Source organism: Neomonachus schauinslandi, chromosome 2 (genome assembly GCF_002201575.2).
Source record: "Neomonachus schauinslandi chromosome 2, ASM220157v2, whole genome shotgun sequence".
Classification (NCBI taxonomy): domain Eukaryota; kingdom Metazoa; phylum Chordata; class Mammalia; order Carnivora; family Phocidae; genus Neomonachus; species Neomonachus schauinslandi.
In genome coordinates, this window is record NC_058404.1 from 171,609,516 (window position 1) to 171,626,054 (window position 16,539).

Below are 16,539 nucleotides of genomic sequence, written 5' to 3' on the forward strand. Positions count from 1 at the left end.
CTCAATGGCCATTTCTCTTTACAGTGACTAAGTTTAAAAAGTTACTTTCTTGGGGCGTCTGGGTGGCTCAGCCGGTTTAGCAACCAACTCTTTGTTTCGGATCAGGTCATGATCTTGCAGTTGTGGGATCGAGCCCCTCATCGGACTCTGCACTCAGTGCGGAGTCTGCTTCAGATTCTCTCTCCCTCCCCCTCCCATCACTCTCTTTCCCTCACAAATAAATAAAATCTTAAAAAAAAAAAAGAGTGGGCGCCTGGGTGGCTCAGTTGGTTAAGCGACTGCCTTCGGCTCAGGTCATGATCCTGGAGTCCCGGGATCGAGTCCCGCATCGGGCTCCCTGCTCGGCAGGGAGCCTGCTTCTGCCTCTGACCCTCCCCCCTCTCATGTGCTCTCTCTCTCTCATTCTCTCTGTCTCAAATAAATAAAATCTTTTAAAAAAAAGAAAAAAAAAGAGTTACTTTCTCTAAAATGAAAATTCAATGTAAAAAATGAAGTTATGGCAAACTCATTTTTGAACACAGGCAGGCTATAAATTATGCACACATAAATTTATTAAACTACAGAACAAAAACTGTGGCCGTGAAATTTTTTTTGGAAAAAAGCTTCAATTACTTCATTAGTTTATGGGGCATAAAGACATTTTATAGTTACAAATTTGCATGTCAGATGGAATTTTATCCTAATGATAAATCAACAGTGTTCTCAAAGATCTTTTTTCCTTTAAATTATCATCATAAAGCTCTGGAGAAAAACGACAATATCTATGCTAAGTCACAAATTGTCCTGGCATTGAAGAATTTTAGTATTTGTCACATTAATCTTCATATTTCTATACTGTTAAAACAGGGCGCAAATGAAAATGAAGTGGTTTCTCCTCACTCAAAATTCAGCTGCTAATAAAATTGAAGTCCTATTGCTGCTCTTCAGGTGGCAAATCTGAATTTATTAAATAAATAAATTTACCTCAACTGTCTTAGTTCTCCTTTCTTCCTTTTTGTCTTCTTCGGGATTTTCTGATTTCTCTTCCTTTTCTTCCTCTGTAGTGTTCTCCTCCAACTCTTCCACCATATTTATGGACATTGTAGTCTGATCTTCTTCTACCCAGTCATAAGCTTTCTTCATGGCCTGTGAAGCCCCCCCATCCAACCAAAGCAACACTTTTGTTATGCAAATCTGGAGACTAAGACATTCCAATCCCAAGACGAGAGCAACAACGTTGCCCTCCACCTTCCCGGGGTGGGGTTCTCTCTGCATTCAAAAAGTTGATGGGCAATTCCTCAGTCTCCTTAAAAACACCTTGTTGGTGCTTTCTGGGGAATATAAAGAAAGGCAAGGGGCCAGAACAGAAAGGAAGGATGGAGAGAACACTGCAGGACCTTTTTAAAGAGCACTGTAAAATGATACACGGATAAGAATGAAAATGACAGTCACCTTGAAAGAGCGATAGTATATTTTTCACTTTTCATGACCAACTATAAGAGAATAACAGTACTTTTTTTATATATATACGCGAGAGATTTAGCCAGGGTCATTGCTAAAGCAAATTTCCTCATTTGATATGTCTCATGAAGCCCTTAATGTTTCATGAACCTAATAACGTATGACGCAGGGAGGACGAAGGATGGCTCAGCTCTTGCCCAGTCACACCAGGGGAGGATGGGAGCTGTTGTCGAAGATCCGGGGCTGCTCTGTGACTAGTTTAATTTCACATGAGTGCAGGTGGAGCAACCTGTGGCCGAAAAGAATTACGGCTAACTTGACCAAGCAGAACGGCCTCCCTTCCCTGCCTGTTATTCCCTGAATTTAGAAAGGGCAGCCTCACCCAGCTTTTATCATGATAGTTTAAAGCTGTTTGCTTAAGTGCAAGTTGTATCTGGGTTTATGTTAAACTTGCTTCTCCTCTTAAAGCTCACCTGATTTTGTCAATAAGCCAGTGGGACCTTGGAGGCACCACACGCACACGCACATGCACGCACACACACACACACATACACACTCTCTCTCTCTCTCCCCCTAAGCAGGGGCAGGTGCTACACAGAGATGAATGAGGCAATTTCCCACTGTGTTCAAGTCACTGACCTGTCAGAATCGGTGACCTCTATCTGAGATAAAGAAATTACTCATATCTCCCCCTCACTGCCTCATCCTGTCCTGTCCTCACCCACCTTGATAAGTGAGGGCCTGCATTCCCTACTGCTTGCTAAAGAGAAGGGAAGAAAAAAAGAGTGAGCAAACGGGGAAAAAAAGCACAGTTTTAAGTAATTAATAATGAGTGTCCTCATTGAGAAACTCCACAGCAAGACCTTATACTAAAACTTGCAAAACGTACAATTAGAAGAAGCCAGAGTGATAAAGCTGGATCGTTCTTGGACACCCATGTGGCACTGGCATTCGGGGTGGGTGGGGGGAGACGTGTGGCTGACTGGGCTGGTGGGCTTCTGTCTGCCTGATTCTGGCACGTCCCCCAGTGGGGATAGGGGAGATGGAATCTGAAAAAGCCCTTTGGTGATTCTGCACCCCTTGTCCTTCCCCTGCGCGGAAGATACCCACTGCTCCAATATACAATTCTATCTTGAGGAGAAGTGACTTGATCAAGGTCGCAGGGTAATTACAGTTAAGTTGCAACTGAAATGCAGGTCTCAGCATGGCACAGTCTTGCATGTTCTCTCCCAACACATTTCATTGTGTGGCCTCCTGGGATCTTAATTACCGGCCTCATACTCTCCTCCCCTCATGTGCCATTTGGGGCTTGGGGTTTTTCCATTTCAGGTGGATCACTTGAATTTTACAACCAATACCTTTAAAAAGCACAGCAACAATAAAAACTCCGACATAGCGCTGACCTTATTGAGTTTGTCAGGCGTGGCTGCAACATGTAATTCAAAGAGAAGTTCCGTAAGCATGCTAGCAAATTCTTCTCCCTTTTCTTCTAAGGCTGGAAATAGAAAATGACAGAAGTAAGAAGCGTGATTTATTTTTCATCCTTCAAAATGTGGCAGCTCCCCTGACCTTACAGCCTGCAGTCAGAGTCAAAGTGGGGGGGGCTGCAGCAGCGCCCCAACCCTCCCACCCCCTGGCTTACAAGCACGACAGTCAGGCAATCAGCTACTGCTGTGTGAGGGACTGCCCAAGCCTTGTTGCTCGACGTTCTAGTTGGGGTGCCCCCGGGCTGGCCTGAAGGCAACATGAGGACAGGGAGGGACGATCTGTCTTGCTCACAGCTATAGATGATCGGTAGCTATTTGTTGAAGGAGTGACTGAATGAACAAATGAATGATGTATCTCAGGTCTAGAAGACCTGGACCACACTGTATTTATGACCTGGAGTATTGTTGTGCTTAGCATTGCAACCCTAATAATACCCAGGACACCCTTTTATGTCCACAGAGCCACCGTGCTAAGCAAGCAGAACTGGTCTCCACGGGCCATACACTATCTGATGTAAGGACACTGAATCTCTGGAGAGATGTCCCAAGGTTTGCAAGGACACCTATTGGTCCCATAATACTTCTTAGTATTCTTCCTTCCAGAATGGGAGCTACCTAAGGACAGACATGCTATTTGTTTCTACTCATTCCTGAATCCAGAGTATCTAACACAGTGCCTGGAACATAAGTGTTTAATAAATACTTAGTATTTATTAAATAAGTATTTATCAAATAGTTTGTTGATAAATTATGTCATATAGAATAATATATATATCACATATATCATGTTATGCATAACATATCCTCAAATAAAAATAAATTGGTATCATTGGTGGGTAATAAAGAGAGATTTTTAAAAGTTATGATCTTATTTCTTTTTCTCATTTATATCTATGGGTTGAAGCCATTTTTAAAGTTTCTAAGTGCTAAAGAATTGACTCCACAATGGGTTTACCACCAGTTTGGGGAGGAATAAAAGCATCATTAATCTGCCCTGATTAAACCATCTGAAAATACTCTGGCTTACGTCAGTGGGTGAAGGCAGTAGCTTCAGGGAAAACTAAGCTATGTGAGAAAAACTGTATTTAACACTTGTGTGTATGTGCCCTTTTCCGTTTTACAGACAAAATGGCTAATTAGCAGCTCGTGAAGATAGCCAGGGTAACCTGTAGGTCTTTGTTCACAATATTTGGCTTCATCATTTTATCATCACCTAGAATCCACATATTCTCAGGGGAGAGACAGATTAATAAACAGATTAGAGAAGTAAAACATACATGTCAGATGATAAGTTTTATGGAGAAGTATAAACCGAGGCAGAGGAATAGGGACGGCTGGGGGTTGGGAAGCAAGAAGGCAACTGACAAGGTGCCATTTGAGTAATGACCTGAAGGAGGAGAGGGGTGAGCAACACCAGATGGGGTGCAGGAAGGGAAGTCCAGCCAACGCAAGGTCCGGGAGAGAATGTGCCCGGCTTGCTCAGGGATAGCAAGGAGGCCAGAGTGGGGGCAGGGAGGTGTGTGCCTTGGCGGGGGTGGGGGAAGAGAGAGGACTGTCTCTGTTCAGGGTGAAGCTAACACTAGCAAATCATTATAACCCAAAGAGGTAAGTGCGCTGAGTGAGGAGGCTTTTGCAGTACCTAATCTTGTCCTCAGAGGGGTGTTGAGAAGGCTTCCTGGAGGAGGTGTTGCCTGAACCTAGCCTAGCTAATGCCTACTTGCATGAAAGGAGAGATCGAGAGCTAGAGAGTCAGAGAGAGAGAGACAGAGAGAGACAAAGCTGAGATTCTCTCTCTGCTGGGCAGAGATCTTGGTCTAATCCTCTCTAGGTAGGCAAAGTAAGAGGGGGTAGGGACACATCTGGGCGGCATCAACAAGGTCTTGTTCCCAAATTACCTGGTCCTTCTTATTTTGTATGTGGCAATGTTGCAGGGCAGAAAGAGCCCCGGACTTAGTTGTGGCAGGTGTGGGTTTTACCCCAGCTCCTGCATTCAGAGAATCTGTGGCCTGGGCCTAGTCATGGGTCTAGTCATGCCCTCCTATAATTAAGGATAATAAAACCCACCCATTGGGGCACCTGGGTGGCTCAGCTGGTTAAGCAACTGCCTTTGACTTGGGTCATGATCCCAGGGTCTTGGGATCCAGCCCCAAATCTCACTCCCTGCTCAGCGGGGAGCCTGTTTCTCCCTCTCCCTCTGCCCTTCCCCCCTGCTTGTGCCCTTATTCAAATAAATAAAATCTTTAAAAAATAAAATAAAAACCACCATTTCAGCTGTAGCATTGCTGTAGGATCAAATAATATAACAAATGTAAAAGTGTTTTGTAAACACTAAAGTTTTATCTAACTATATTGTTATGGGCTACAAAGATATAACCATAGAGAGATTAAAAGTATCTGGGAATCATCACTCCTAAATTAGGATATAAGTACTTTGTGTAGCTCCAGCTTTAATTTTTTTTATTTTTAATTTTTAAAGATTTTATTTATTTATTTGACAGAGACATGGAGCCAGGGAGCACAAGTGGAGGGAATGGGGGAGGCAGAAGGAGAAGTAGGCTTCCCGCCGAGCAGGGAGCCCAATGTGGGACTTGATCCCAGGACCCTGGGACCATGACCTGAGCCAAAGGCAGACACTTAACCAACTGAGCCACCCAGGCACCCCTAGCTCCAGCTTTTAAATGTGCATTTGTTCTAGAAAACAGAGAAGGACACCAATAACTTTTAGCACATATTTTAGGGAAAAAAAGTCACAAAAAAAATGGAAGCGGATAAAAACAGATGATAAATAATGTTGCCACAAAGAATACCTATTACTACAGTGCTTGGTTCGTACATATGGTCCAGATCTTCACCAAGGCAATACAAATAGAAAAGAGCCTTTTAAAACCTCTTCACAACAGTGGTAAACCAAATTAGAGACCCATGGCAGTGTGATAAAATTACACGCTGCTGGAAAGACAAACATGCAAATCATTAGCTAAAGCTATCAAACGCAGAGAAGCCCAAGGTTGAGTTTATCTAAAAATGACAGTTTGTTACATTTTTCCAAGACTTGCAAATGAATTACTTAGGTGTTAAGAGGCTTTTAGGAATGTAAATGCTTACAAGAAAAAAAAATGGATGAAATGCTCTGGTTTCTCCCAGAGTTTTCCTCCTGGCTTCTCTGCTCACCCCCACTGATGAGATTCCTCTTTATAGCATTTAGATAATCCCTCCACCTCTATGGAGTTGTCATGCTCCATCATAATTGGATTGATTTAATGACAACCCTGCTATTCTTTTCTCCTGGTTTTTCTTTATGTGTTTGACATTTATTTATTAAGTTAATTAAAATTAATAGTGTTTTGATAATCTGGAGATGCCCTATGGGGAAATGGATATATTATGGGAGATAACAGGGTTCTGTCACTTAAGGAGAGACGAATCTATTTCTTAAGCATGCTGCTCAGGACTTCATATATGTATATATTTTTTTGGTCATACGAAAAAAAAATCCCAGTTTACTGAAGCTCTATATTAAGACTGGAACACATCGTATGTAGTAACATTTTCCATTTAATAGTATTGAATCAAGGTTCCTCTCTAAGAAATTGCGCTAGTTGGGGATGCATACTGCTTTTACTTGCATGGGCAACACTATTGCTTTGATGTTAGGAGAAATCTGGGATCTTCTTTTTATCCTTTCTGAATGACACATCCTATAGGATTAAGGTTTACCTTTGGCACCATGAAACCAAAGAGAAATAACCTGGATCCTTTTGGGCGATCGTTACTCTGGAAATTGGTTCATCTTGGGCCCATAATACTACCTGTATGAACTCTTGACAGCTGGTGTCTTAGTTTCTCATTATTAAAACAAAAACAAGGCTGTCCTCCTTTGTGACTCTTGCAGAAACACACAAATGCTCAAAAACATCGTTCTCCAATAGCCTTGTTGCTATTGGCCTCTTTCTATTCTTCAGTATAATTGAGTCTTCTATTTTGATGCAATGAGCATAAATCTCATTCATCTGAAGGCACATAAGGTCCGCATGGGTGATAAAGCAGGAGATGGTATTTAAATAACAGTTTGCAAATGCTTAGAATAATTTTGCCCTGAGCATCGAGGCTGAAGCACTTGGCCCTCATGTTTGAGCCTTGATTAAAGGTATGCAACACACCTGGGCAGAAAACACTTCCAGCTACTCGATGGGGCTGAATGTGCATGATCACTACTCTGTGTGTGGGTGATAACAAGTAGAATCATAAATAAAAATACAGTTTACTGTACCTTTACTACTTCCCCAGCATTGTTTTAGTACTTTAAATAACAATACCGGAGAACATTCTTGAGCAGTTCTGTGCGCCAAGCTCTGTAAAATATATCTTTACGTACATTATCTAATTTGAGCCTCACAATAGCCCTTGGGAATATGTATCCGTGTCTCCATTTTACAGATGCAGATAATGAGTTTCAGAAAGGTTATATAACTTGTTCTAAGCCATGCAGCCAGCTAGCAGTGAAAATGTTTCAAATGGACCTTTGAGATAGGAGGAGCCAGCCTTGTGTGTCAGCCTCACCCAAACAACGGTGGCTGTGGGGCTAGGTGATGATACCGGTAAGAAATCACTCTCCATGTACAACAGCAAATGTTTTGCTATATTCTGCTCCTAATTAAATGGGCAACATAAAGCAATTCTTTTTTTAATTGCCCTCGATATTTTTTCTCAAATATTTTAGTTATTGAGAGTGAGGGCACAAATCGGGGGGGGGAGGGGCAGAGGGAGGAGAAGCAGACTCCCCACTGAGCAGGGAGCCCACATGGGGCTCGATCCCAGGACCTCCCAGGACCCTGGGATCATGACCTGAGCTGAAGGCAGACGCTTAGCCAGCTGAGCCACCCAGGTGCCCCTAAAGTAATTCTTAAGCATGTCTAACTTTGAAAACCTTTTTTTCCCCTCTCAGGGAAGACTTGCTTCGGACAAAACAGGTCCTCATCTCCTTGGGGTCCTGTCTTTGGCTGGCTGGAGGATGATCAGGAGCGTGCACCTGGCTCAATTCAGTGATTGACAACCTGATACATCCTCCCTCCCCCCGACTGCACTTTCTAGACGGAGGGCAGGCCACTTACAAATACAAATTAACTCCTAAGCATATAAATTAAATATAGTAAGAAAAATCTGAAGAGGAATCTATTGAGAGACCTGCCCGCTGCATGCAGATAAAGGCCGTGCTCAGTGCACCGCATTCTTGGCTCCTTTGCCAAGGGTGCCTGGGTGGCTCAGTCGTTAAGCGTCTGCCTTCGGCTCAGGTCATGATCCCAGGGCCCTGGGATCGAGCCCCGCATCGGGCTCCCCGCTCAGCGGGAAGCCTGCTTCTCCCTCTCCCGCTCGCCCTGCTTGTGTTCCCTCTCTTGCTGTGTCTCTCTCTGTCAAATAAATAAAATCTTAAAAAAAATAAAATCTTTAAAAGAAAAAAAAAAAGACGCCTCCCTCAGGAGTGCCCACCTGGAGAAAGAGAGGGCTATAGATCACGTGGTCAGCTCCTGTCACGAGAGCAGGTGCACAGAGTGTTTTGGAAGCGAGGAGGAGGAGCTCTTGAATGAAATAATTCCCCATTGAAAGGGCTGTCTGTAATAACCTCTTTGTTTTGCTCTTTAACTGATGATTTTCCTTTACCTTGTTCTTCTTGATTCTCTTCATTCTCGAATTCTTTGGCTGCGAAGATGTCTTTAATGGAAATTAGGTCGTTTTTTAAGAGTTCCAGCTTCTCTCCATTGAGTGATGCTAAAAATGACTGAACCTGAAAAAAGAAATGGGTCAGCATAACTGTCATCTTTTCCTGTTAATCACGTTTATGTACAGCTGTCGTCAGGGCTCCCAGGACTGAGGTGATTTGGTGGTGTGGGGGGCAAGGCCGGGTTGAATGCTGGACTTACTGCCTATGAACTGTGCGACTTTGGGTGAGTTACAGAAGCTCCCTGGGCCTGTTTTTTAAATTTTGAAGTGAGACCCACACTTCATTGTGATCCTTTGTGAGGTAAATGAAACAGCAAAGGTGAAGTAACTACCCAGGTGCAAACAGCAGAAGCTAAATAAGTCGTGGTGGTAGCCCTTCTAGCCTCGTGGGCAAAACACGTGTGCTGTCAACTCTGAATTCAAATACGAGCCCCTCACTGATGAATTGTGCGCCCTTGGGAAAATGAGGACGAAAAACATCTACTGTGTAAGGTTATTTTGAAGGTTCAATTAAATAATATACTTAATACTTGTAGGGGCTCCTGGCCAGCTCAGGCAGAAGAACATGAGATCTCAATCTCAGGGTCGTAAGTTCGAGCCCCATGTTGGGTGTAGAGATTATTAAAAAAATAAACTTAAAAAAAAAGTGCTTGTAGTGGAGGTCAAGAAATTACACATATATTACGTATGTTAACATATAGAAGAATATTAATATATATAATATATATACACATAAACCCGTAAAGAAATGTTTTATACATACAGATATACGTATATACTTGCTAGATGTGGGTTATTGAACCGGGGTTACAAAAACACACGAGATGCATTTTTCTCCTCCGAGATCTTGCAGGCTAGAGGAGGGAGGCCCAGGTTAACCGCTAACAGCCATGACAGATATGAATAGAGTGGCAGCGGGGTACCAGGGAGGGAACTTCAGTCCCCCTTAGGGAGGCAAGAGGGTGGGCAGGGAGAGTTCACAGAGGATGATGCTTGAACTGATATCCTCCCTGCTCACTGTCTTCAGAACCCCTCTTTTGAAACCGTCCTCTGTAAACATTTGAAAATTATCTGCACACATGGCCAGTCATCCTCTGCGAATCTGAAGACTGATTTGAATTTCCAAAATGGCCAAAGTGCATGGAGAACCATGTAAAAAATGAAGTAGGGGGGAGATGGGTGGGGGGATGGGGTAACTGGGTGGTGGGCATTAAGGAGGGCATGTGATGTGATAAGCACTGGGTGTTATACGCAACTGATGAATTACTGACCTACATCTGAAACTAATGATGTACTATAGGTTGGCTAATTGAATTAAAAACAGAAAAATAAAAAAATAATAAAATATAGGCTGCAAGTAGAGTGCGACATAATGGAAGCTACTCAATCACTATTGTTAAATAAATGAGCGAATGGTTTCTGAAAAAAAAATGAAGTAAGGGTATAAAGTAGTAAGGTTTTCATGTTTTCATTCTGCAGGTCAAACACTTGCTCTGGAGGGAAAGCCCATAGACGCACCACAATGCCTTTGGAATATGTTTTAATACTCATTATGGTAGTAGATTCACACGCCAGGATAAGTGAGAGTCAGAGAGAGCATCAGGGATGCCAGGGCACCATTTTCCTAAAAATCGTAATGCATATCACCAGGGCATAATGCAATCGGCAAGGAGGCTGGGGAGAAGCTCAGCAGGAAGCCATCAACACAAAACTCATTAGCTAGAGAGTTCGGCAGGTGGAAGGAAATGCACCCTGCATGATGGCTGCCAGCAGGCCTTTTTGCTCTGACCTTTTCAGAGCCTTTTTTTCAGCTCATACACTCATGAGTAGGCCTCAGGGTCCTAGATAGACCCACGGCAGATTCCTACACTTTAGATATATTTTCCAAACAGCAGTTTTCTAAGAGTAAAATTAAAAGGTCATTATTGAATCCATGGGCTTGAGCACAACACGGGTGAAAATGTATACACAGGTGTGAGACATTATGGCTTCCCCATGGCTCCTGGAGGGTAGCCAGCCTCTGGGAGGGAAGGCACTGGGGTTTTATGCTTTGGGTATCCTTTGGGGAGGGTTCTTTTTAGCAAAGGACTCTATTGTCAGCGTCTTTCTACCACAGTATCTCTTTTGCTTCCTCCTAGTTCTTTCCATTATGCCAAGGTGATGAGCAATGAATCTTTACTTCAATCCAGTAATAAATAATCATGCACTCCTCAATAAATATTCATAGAATGCTGACTATATGCTTGGCACTGTGCTAAGTGTTGTTGGAAACACAAGGGTAGACAGTCTGCCTTGTCAATCTTTTTCCTGAAAGGGAGTATGGGGTGCCATTTTGAAGATTCTTGTTTACTGTTTTTGTTAGCTATTGAGTATAATAGCAATAGAAATTATCAGGTTTTTTTCTTAAGATTTATAGTATACCACATTGCCATGCCTGTTGCCATCCTAGAATCAATCTAATAGAATAGTCATGATAGTAATTCCTTATATTTCTGTGCAATGTGTCAAAGTTTTAGCCAACGAAATGTCAACAGAGGAGATGTGTATCATTTCTGGTATCATTGCTCTTAAAAAATGGGAGTGGGGGCACCTGGGTGGTGCATCGGTTGAGCATCCGATTCTTGGTTTTGGCTTAGGTCATGATCTCAGGGTCATGAGATCGAGCCCCACGACAGGCTCCATGGGTGGGGAGCCTGCTTGGGGTTCTCACTTCCTCTCCCTCTGCCCTTCCTGCTCATGCTCTTTCTCCCTAAAAATAAATAAATATTTTTTTAAAAATGGGAGTGTACCCTCTACACTCTCTGTCCTTATGCTGTTATGATAAAGAAGACAAGGAGGCCCTAGAGGATGGTGACAGCCAATACTCAGACCCAGGGGAGTCCACAGGGCCAAAGGGATGTGCCCACACAGAGCCCACACTTCCTCTTCCAGACCACTCTCTAGGTACTAAAGTTACTAAAGTTTCCCTTCCACAGCCTGTATGGATCTCTTCCCAGGCTATGCTCCTTGTGGTGGGACCATCCACCTCTTAGCTGTTTGGAGGGCTGCAGGTGCAGCTTGAACCAGGGCATCCTCACATGTGAACAGAAAGCTTCTTGAAGGGAGAGACAGCTGGAAATAAAGGGACAAGAGCAGGCAGGAGGGTGGTGGGACATGTGAGGGATTTGAGAATTCTGAATGGGAACCTGGTTTTCAAAGTCGTTATGAAAGTGTGTTTGTTGAGGTAGGATGACAGAATATATTTTCTTTAACAGTTTGTTTCAAAAGTCCTTTAACTTTTTTTTTTTTGAGATTTTATTTATTTGACAGAGAGCACGTGAACACAAGCAGGGGGAGGGGGAGAGGGAGAAGCAGGCTTCCCGCCAAGCCGGGAGCCCGACATGGGACTCAATCCCAGGACCCCGGGATCATGACCTGAGCTGAAGGCAGAAGTGTAACTGACTGAGCCACCCAAGTGCCCCCAAAGTCCTTTAACTTTTAAGTATTTGGTATGTGTAGGAGGTCTAGTTAAATTTGAATTCTAAATAAATAATATTTTCTTAGTATGAGGGTATGTCCCAAATATTGCACAGGACATATTTATACTAAAAAAGTATCCATTGTTTATCAAAAGTTGAAGTTTCACTTGTCATCCTGTGTTTTTATTTGCTAAATCTGACAACCCCAGTAGGGCTCTCCATTTGTATTCTTGCCAGAGGCCTGTGAACCTCAGGATGGGTCTAGTGGAGCCCCAAGATGGACAGAGTCTGGCCGCTGAATCCCCAAAGCAGGAAAGCTGCCTGATGACCAGGCACTCCCATCTTGGACTATTATGGGCATGAGGACAACTCCTACTGATTTTGACCCATATGTTTTTAGGACTTGTTTATTACAGCACCCAGTAACTATCGATACTAATCCATGAAAACATTCTGCATTCCTTACCATGAATACTACTATAAAAATCTCTGGGGGGGGGGGGGCGCCTGGGTGGCTCAGATGGTTAAGCGTCTGCCTTTGGCTCAGGTCGTGATCCCAGGGTCCTGGGATCGAGCCCCGCATCGGGTTCCCTGCTCGGCAGGAAGCCTGCTTCTCCCTCTCCCGCTCCCCCTGCTTGTGTTCCCTCTCTCGCTGTGTCTCTCTCTGTCAAATAAATAAATAAAATCTTAAAAAAAAAAAAATCTCTAGGCGGGGGGGGTGGGGGGGGAGGAAGAAAGCAGAGCTCATAGGAGCAGTGCGCAAACAGAGGGAAATGTTTGCATTTCCTCCAGGGACCAAATCCCCTTCCTAGCAACATCGGTCCTTTGGGGCTCTTTTCTAGGGACCTGGGACTTTCACAGCTGAGACCTGCAATGAAACCCACCAGAGTAGACTCTCTCTACACCATGATAACCTTAAGGGTCAAGCATCCCTGTCATGTTTTTAATAATAACACACACATACATATAACATAAGAATACATGTAAAAATAAAATGTCGACATACATGCATATACCTACATGTATAAAAAGGCAGCTAACATTTATTGAGAACTTATTATGTATTAAGCGAGCTGCAACTGGCTTCACATGGATTATCTCGTTTAATTCTTTTAATACTCCTATGAGGTAGGTTTTATTATTATTATTCCCATTTCATAGATAAGGAGATTGAAGTGAGATGGGTCCAAAATCATACAGCTACTGAATGGTATTTGATCACGTAATGGCTGATTCGAAATCCAGCTTTTATAGGAACAATTTGTGCTGCCGTGGAAAACTGCATTTTCTAGAGCATACATTACCAGATTATCTGATTCTGAGTCTATGGGAGCAATTTCACAGCTCTTTAGATTGTAGCTCACTGATAGCAGTGCAAAATAATTCTTGTCTATAGACAGGTGAGTAGATTCTGTCTAGCAGAGGGCCAACCTCCCCTCCTGTGGAAAAAACAGGTTTATGCCCATTTGCACATTCATTTCAAAATTGCTTTACTCCATACAAATGTGTGTGTTGGCTTTTTCCCTTGAACCAGTTATAACATTCCTTCATGTAATAAGGGGGCTAAATAAATTCTTTAATTCATGTTCATTTTGCATCTGTATATGAGGCACGATTTTGCTTTTTAAAAAAATCACCCTTTCACAGTTTCACCAGAAGACTCTCCCTGATGGCTCATGGTAACAACAAGAGGAAATAAACACAGATAGTAACATGTAACTCGATCACCTGGAGGGAGGGCCATTTCCATCCTGTTTGGTTCTTGGTGGCCTGTTACCCGGCAGAGGCCATTTTTCCCCGTCTAGGTGGGCATCAGGAATGTCTCCACCCCCTCAGAGTCCTAACTTAGAGGACGTGGCCGAGAGAGAGTCAAGAATCACTTCTCCCTTCTAAAGCTCACTTCCAACTTCCTCTTCGCATCAGAGGGCCTGCATCTCTCCAGCCAATGTTATTGAGATGACCCAGAGCCTCTCCCAGGAGGTTCCCAGGGTGCTGCCCTGTGGGCTCCACCGGAAATACACCCCGGAGTACAGTCAGCCTGACTTTCACACGAAAGAGCTGTATGTACAATTAAATGAATCAATAGGTTTAAACTGCTTAGAAGAGTGACTATAGAAGGGCCATATGAATATTGGCTCAATAACCCTCCCTCCCACATAGATCCTCTAAAAAAAAAAAAAATCTCCAAACCCTGCTGATGTCTGCTATTTCTGTTTTCCTTCTTGAGATCCCAGTGGGGGAATGCGAATGTGCAGGGCTGTCAGGTAATTCCCAGGTTTCTGTTCAGGAACATTCTCAAATAGAACTTTAACTCCCAGTATGATGATCCTGCCTTTGGTGGCCCAGGCATTTTAACAAATGGGTGAACAAACCACTATATAGCCCCTAAAACCGTATTTAAACCCTGCAGTCTGGAAGAAACCTCAGCTGCTTTGTTTTCACAGGGTGGAAGTGGCAGCCTGGCCTGGTAGGGCATCCCTGGTCTAGGTGCTACATCACCAAAGGGAAGCACAGGGCCAGGAGCCTGACAGCCAAGTTTCTGAGCAGCCTTCTGTCCCATGAGCTGGGGGCAGTGAGGACTGTTGTTTTGCTGGCCCTCTTGGGGCCAGGGCGGGGTAATAGCTTAGCACGGGACAGAGAGGAAGTAAGATGGCACATGAGGAGGTCATCAGGCTGTAGAATATTTGTGACCTCAGCCCAATACTAATGAGGCCCTAAAAATGAGATATTTTAATGGCAGACTTTCCAGTTTCTTTCGTGTGTAAGAAAACACATTAGTGACCGTGGTATTTTAAGCAACCAGGGCAGACATACCTTGCTTTCGCTTTCATTGGATAGAATTTCCAGAGCTTCCAGGTGCGACAAACCTTGATATTCATCAAACAGCATCCCATAGTGGGCAGTCCTCTCGGCCGTCAGCTGCTGGGCCAGTCTCTCCTTCTCTTTCTCCTTGGCTTCCCTTAACATCTGCAGAAACACACAATGTTTGTGCCCTGGATGTGGGCTTGAAAGCCTCATTTCCTTTGTATGATGTAGGGAGAGATGAGGACTGGCTTTGTCTTTGTGTCACTTAGGAATTTCTAACAAAATGATTCTTTCATTGATTCTACTGACAGTTTTTACATATTACACGTCGAATCTTACATGTTCACTATATACACAACAAAGCAAAAATTCTACTGCTCGCAAGAGGATTGGAAAGAAGCAAAACAGAAGCTGAACGAACAGTGGTTTCCGCTGAAGTGTTTTCTGTGTGTGTGATTAATTTCCTTATTTTCTGAAACACCCGAATTTTCTATAGTGAGCAAATTGATGTACGCCGGGAAAGTGTAATCTGTTGTGATAGGGTTCATTGCAACTTCTGCACCCAGCCAGACCTCAGAGTAGCCACAAGTTGGTCTTTGATCGGAGTTACATTATTTTAAAATTTTTATGTGTGTGGTTATTAACCATCTTCGATGAAAAAAAATTCATAAAATATAAACTCATAATGCATTCCTTGTCAGATACTCGGTATAAATAGGAATATCAGCTTATCAATTCTTGAGAAGTAAGACTGGGAATGGAGTTCCTCTCCATGTTGATCATTTTTCTCCAGTTATTTTTTGTTGATTACATAAAGAGAACAAAAGGAACACGAGTACCTCAGTCACTCCCAATTTCCTCCACTTGCTTTCTGTGATTCTAAGCATCTTTTATTTGATTCCTCATTAAGTTTCCTGGGCATTATGTTTATAGGGTTCTTTAGTATCTCTGGAGGGCACCATAAACACAGTGGCTGCCACAAGTTCACAAGGGAAAGATCATGGAAGAACAGACTGTGGTTTTTACTGGGTGTCAATAAAACAGTCAAGCTTCTTCTCCTTCTGGGTTCTTGAGACCATTAGCCAAAAACTCACTGGGCTTCCGACAGAATTCTCCCCTCTGTCTGTCTTTAAGACTACATATGCACAAGCTCTGAATTTTAAAATTTTCAAAACAACTCCATCAAATGATCACTGGGGATTTTTTAACACTTACAATAAAACCCAACTATTCTCACTGATCTTCCTGGCTCAGCACTGGTAAAACAAAACAACCAAGTGACACCAAAATTGCTTCCTTTCCCGAGAGCCACTTCTGTCTCTAACTTTGTGCTTTGGAACAGAGGGGAAGGGATGAAACGAAGGGGGCGTGGGGAAGGTCGCTCTGGAATGATTTGGATTCACTCAGAAGATAGAGAGAAATTAAAGTTGCTTAAAGAAGAACTGGCTTCCCAGAGGATGTCGGTCTATTTTCCACCTGGAAAGGAAAAGGAGATGGTTTGGAACAGCAATGAGTGGTTGTGGTGTGGGAGTCTTCTTCTGGACAGAAGGGTAGCTCTGGAGACTTGCGTCTGTGGGTCCGGAGACCACCCCGTGCCATGCAGATAGAACACGGGAGAAGTTCAGGGAATG

General features: G+C 43.3%; 1 protein-coding gene across 3 annotated transcripts in view; it reads right to left on the reverse strand.

The window, feature by feature from the left end:
* Window positions 1-16,539, reverse strand: part of FAM114A1 (family with sequence similarity 114 member A1) — a 56,942-nt gene that overhangs the window by 10,068 nt on the left and 30,335 nt on the right. For all 3 annotated transcript variants that reach the window (XM_021701608.1, XM_044912751.1, XM_021701609.2), the window contains 4 exons: window positions 14,918-15,070; window positions 8,586-8,709; window positions 2,844-2,935; window positions 964-1,125 (listed from right to left, as the gene is read on the reverse strand). In XM_021701608.1, coding sequence (XP_021557283.1) covers window positions 964-1,125; window positions 2,844-2,935; window positions 8,586-8,709; window positions 14,918-15,070 — 531 coding nt within the window. The remainder of the gene's footprint in view (window positions 1-963; window positions 1,126-2,843; window positions 2,936-8,585; window positions 8,710-14,917; window positions 15,071-16,539) is intronic.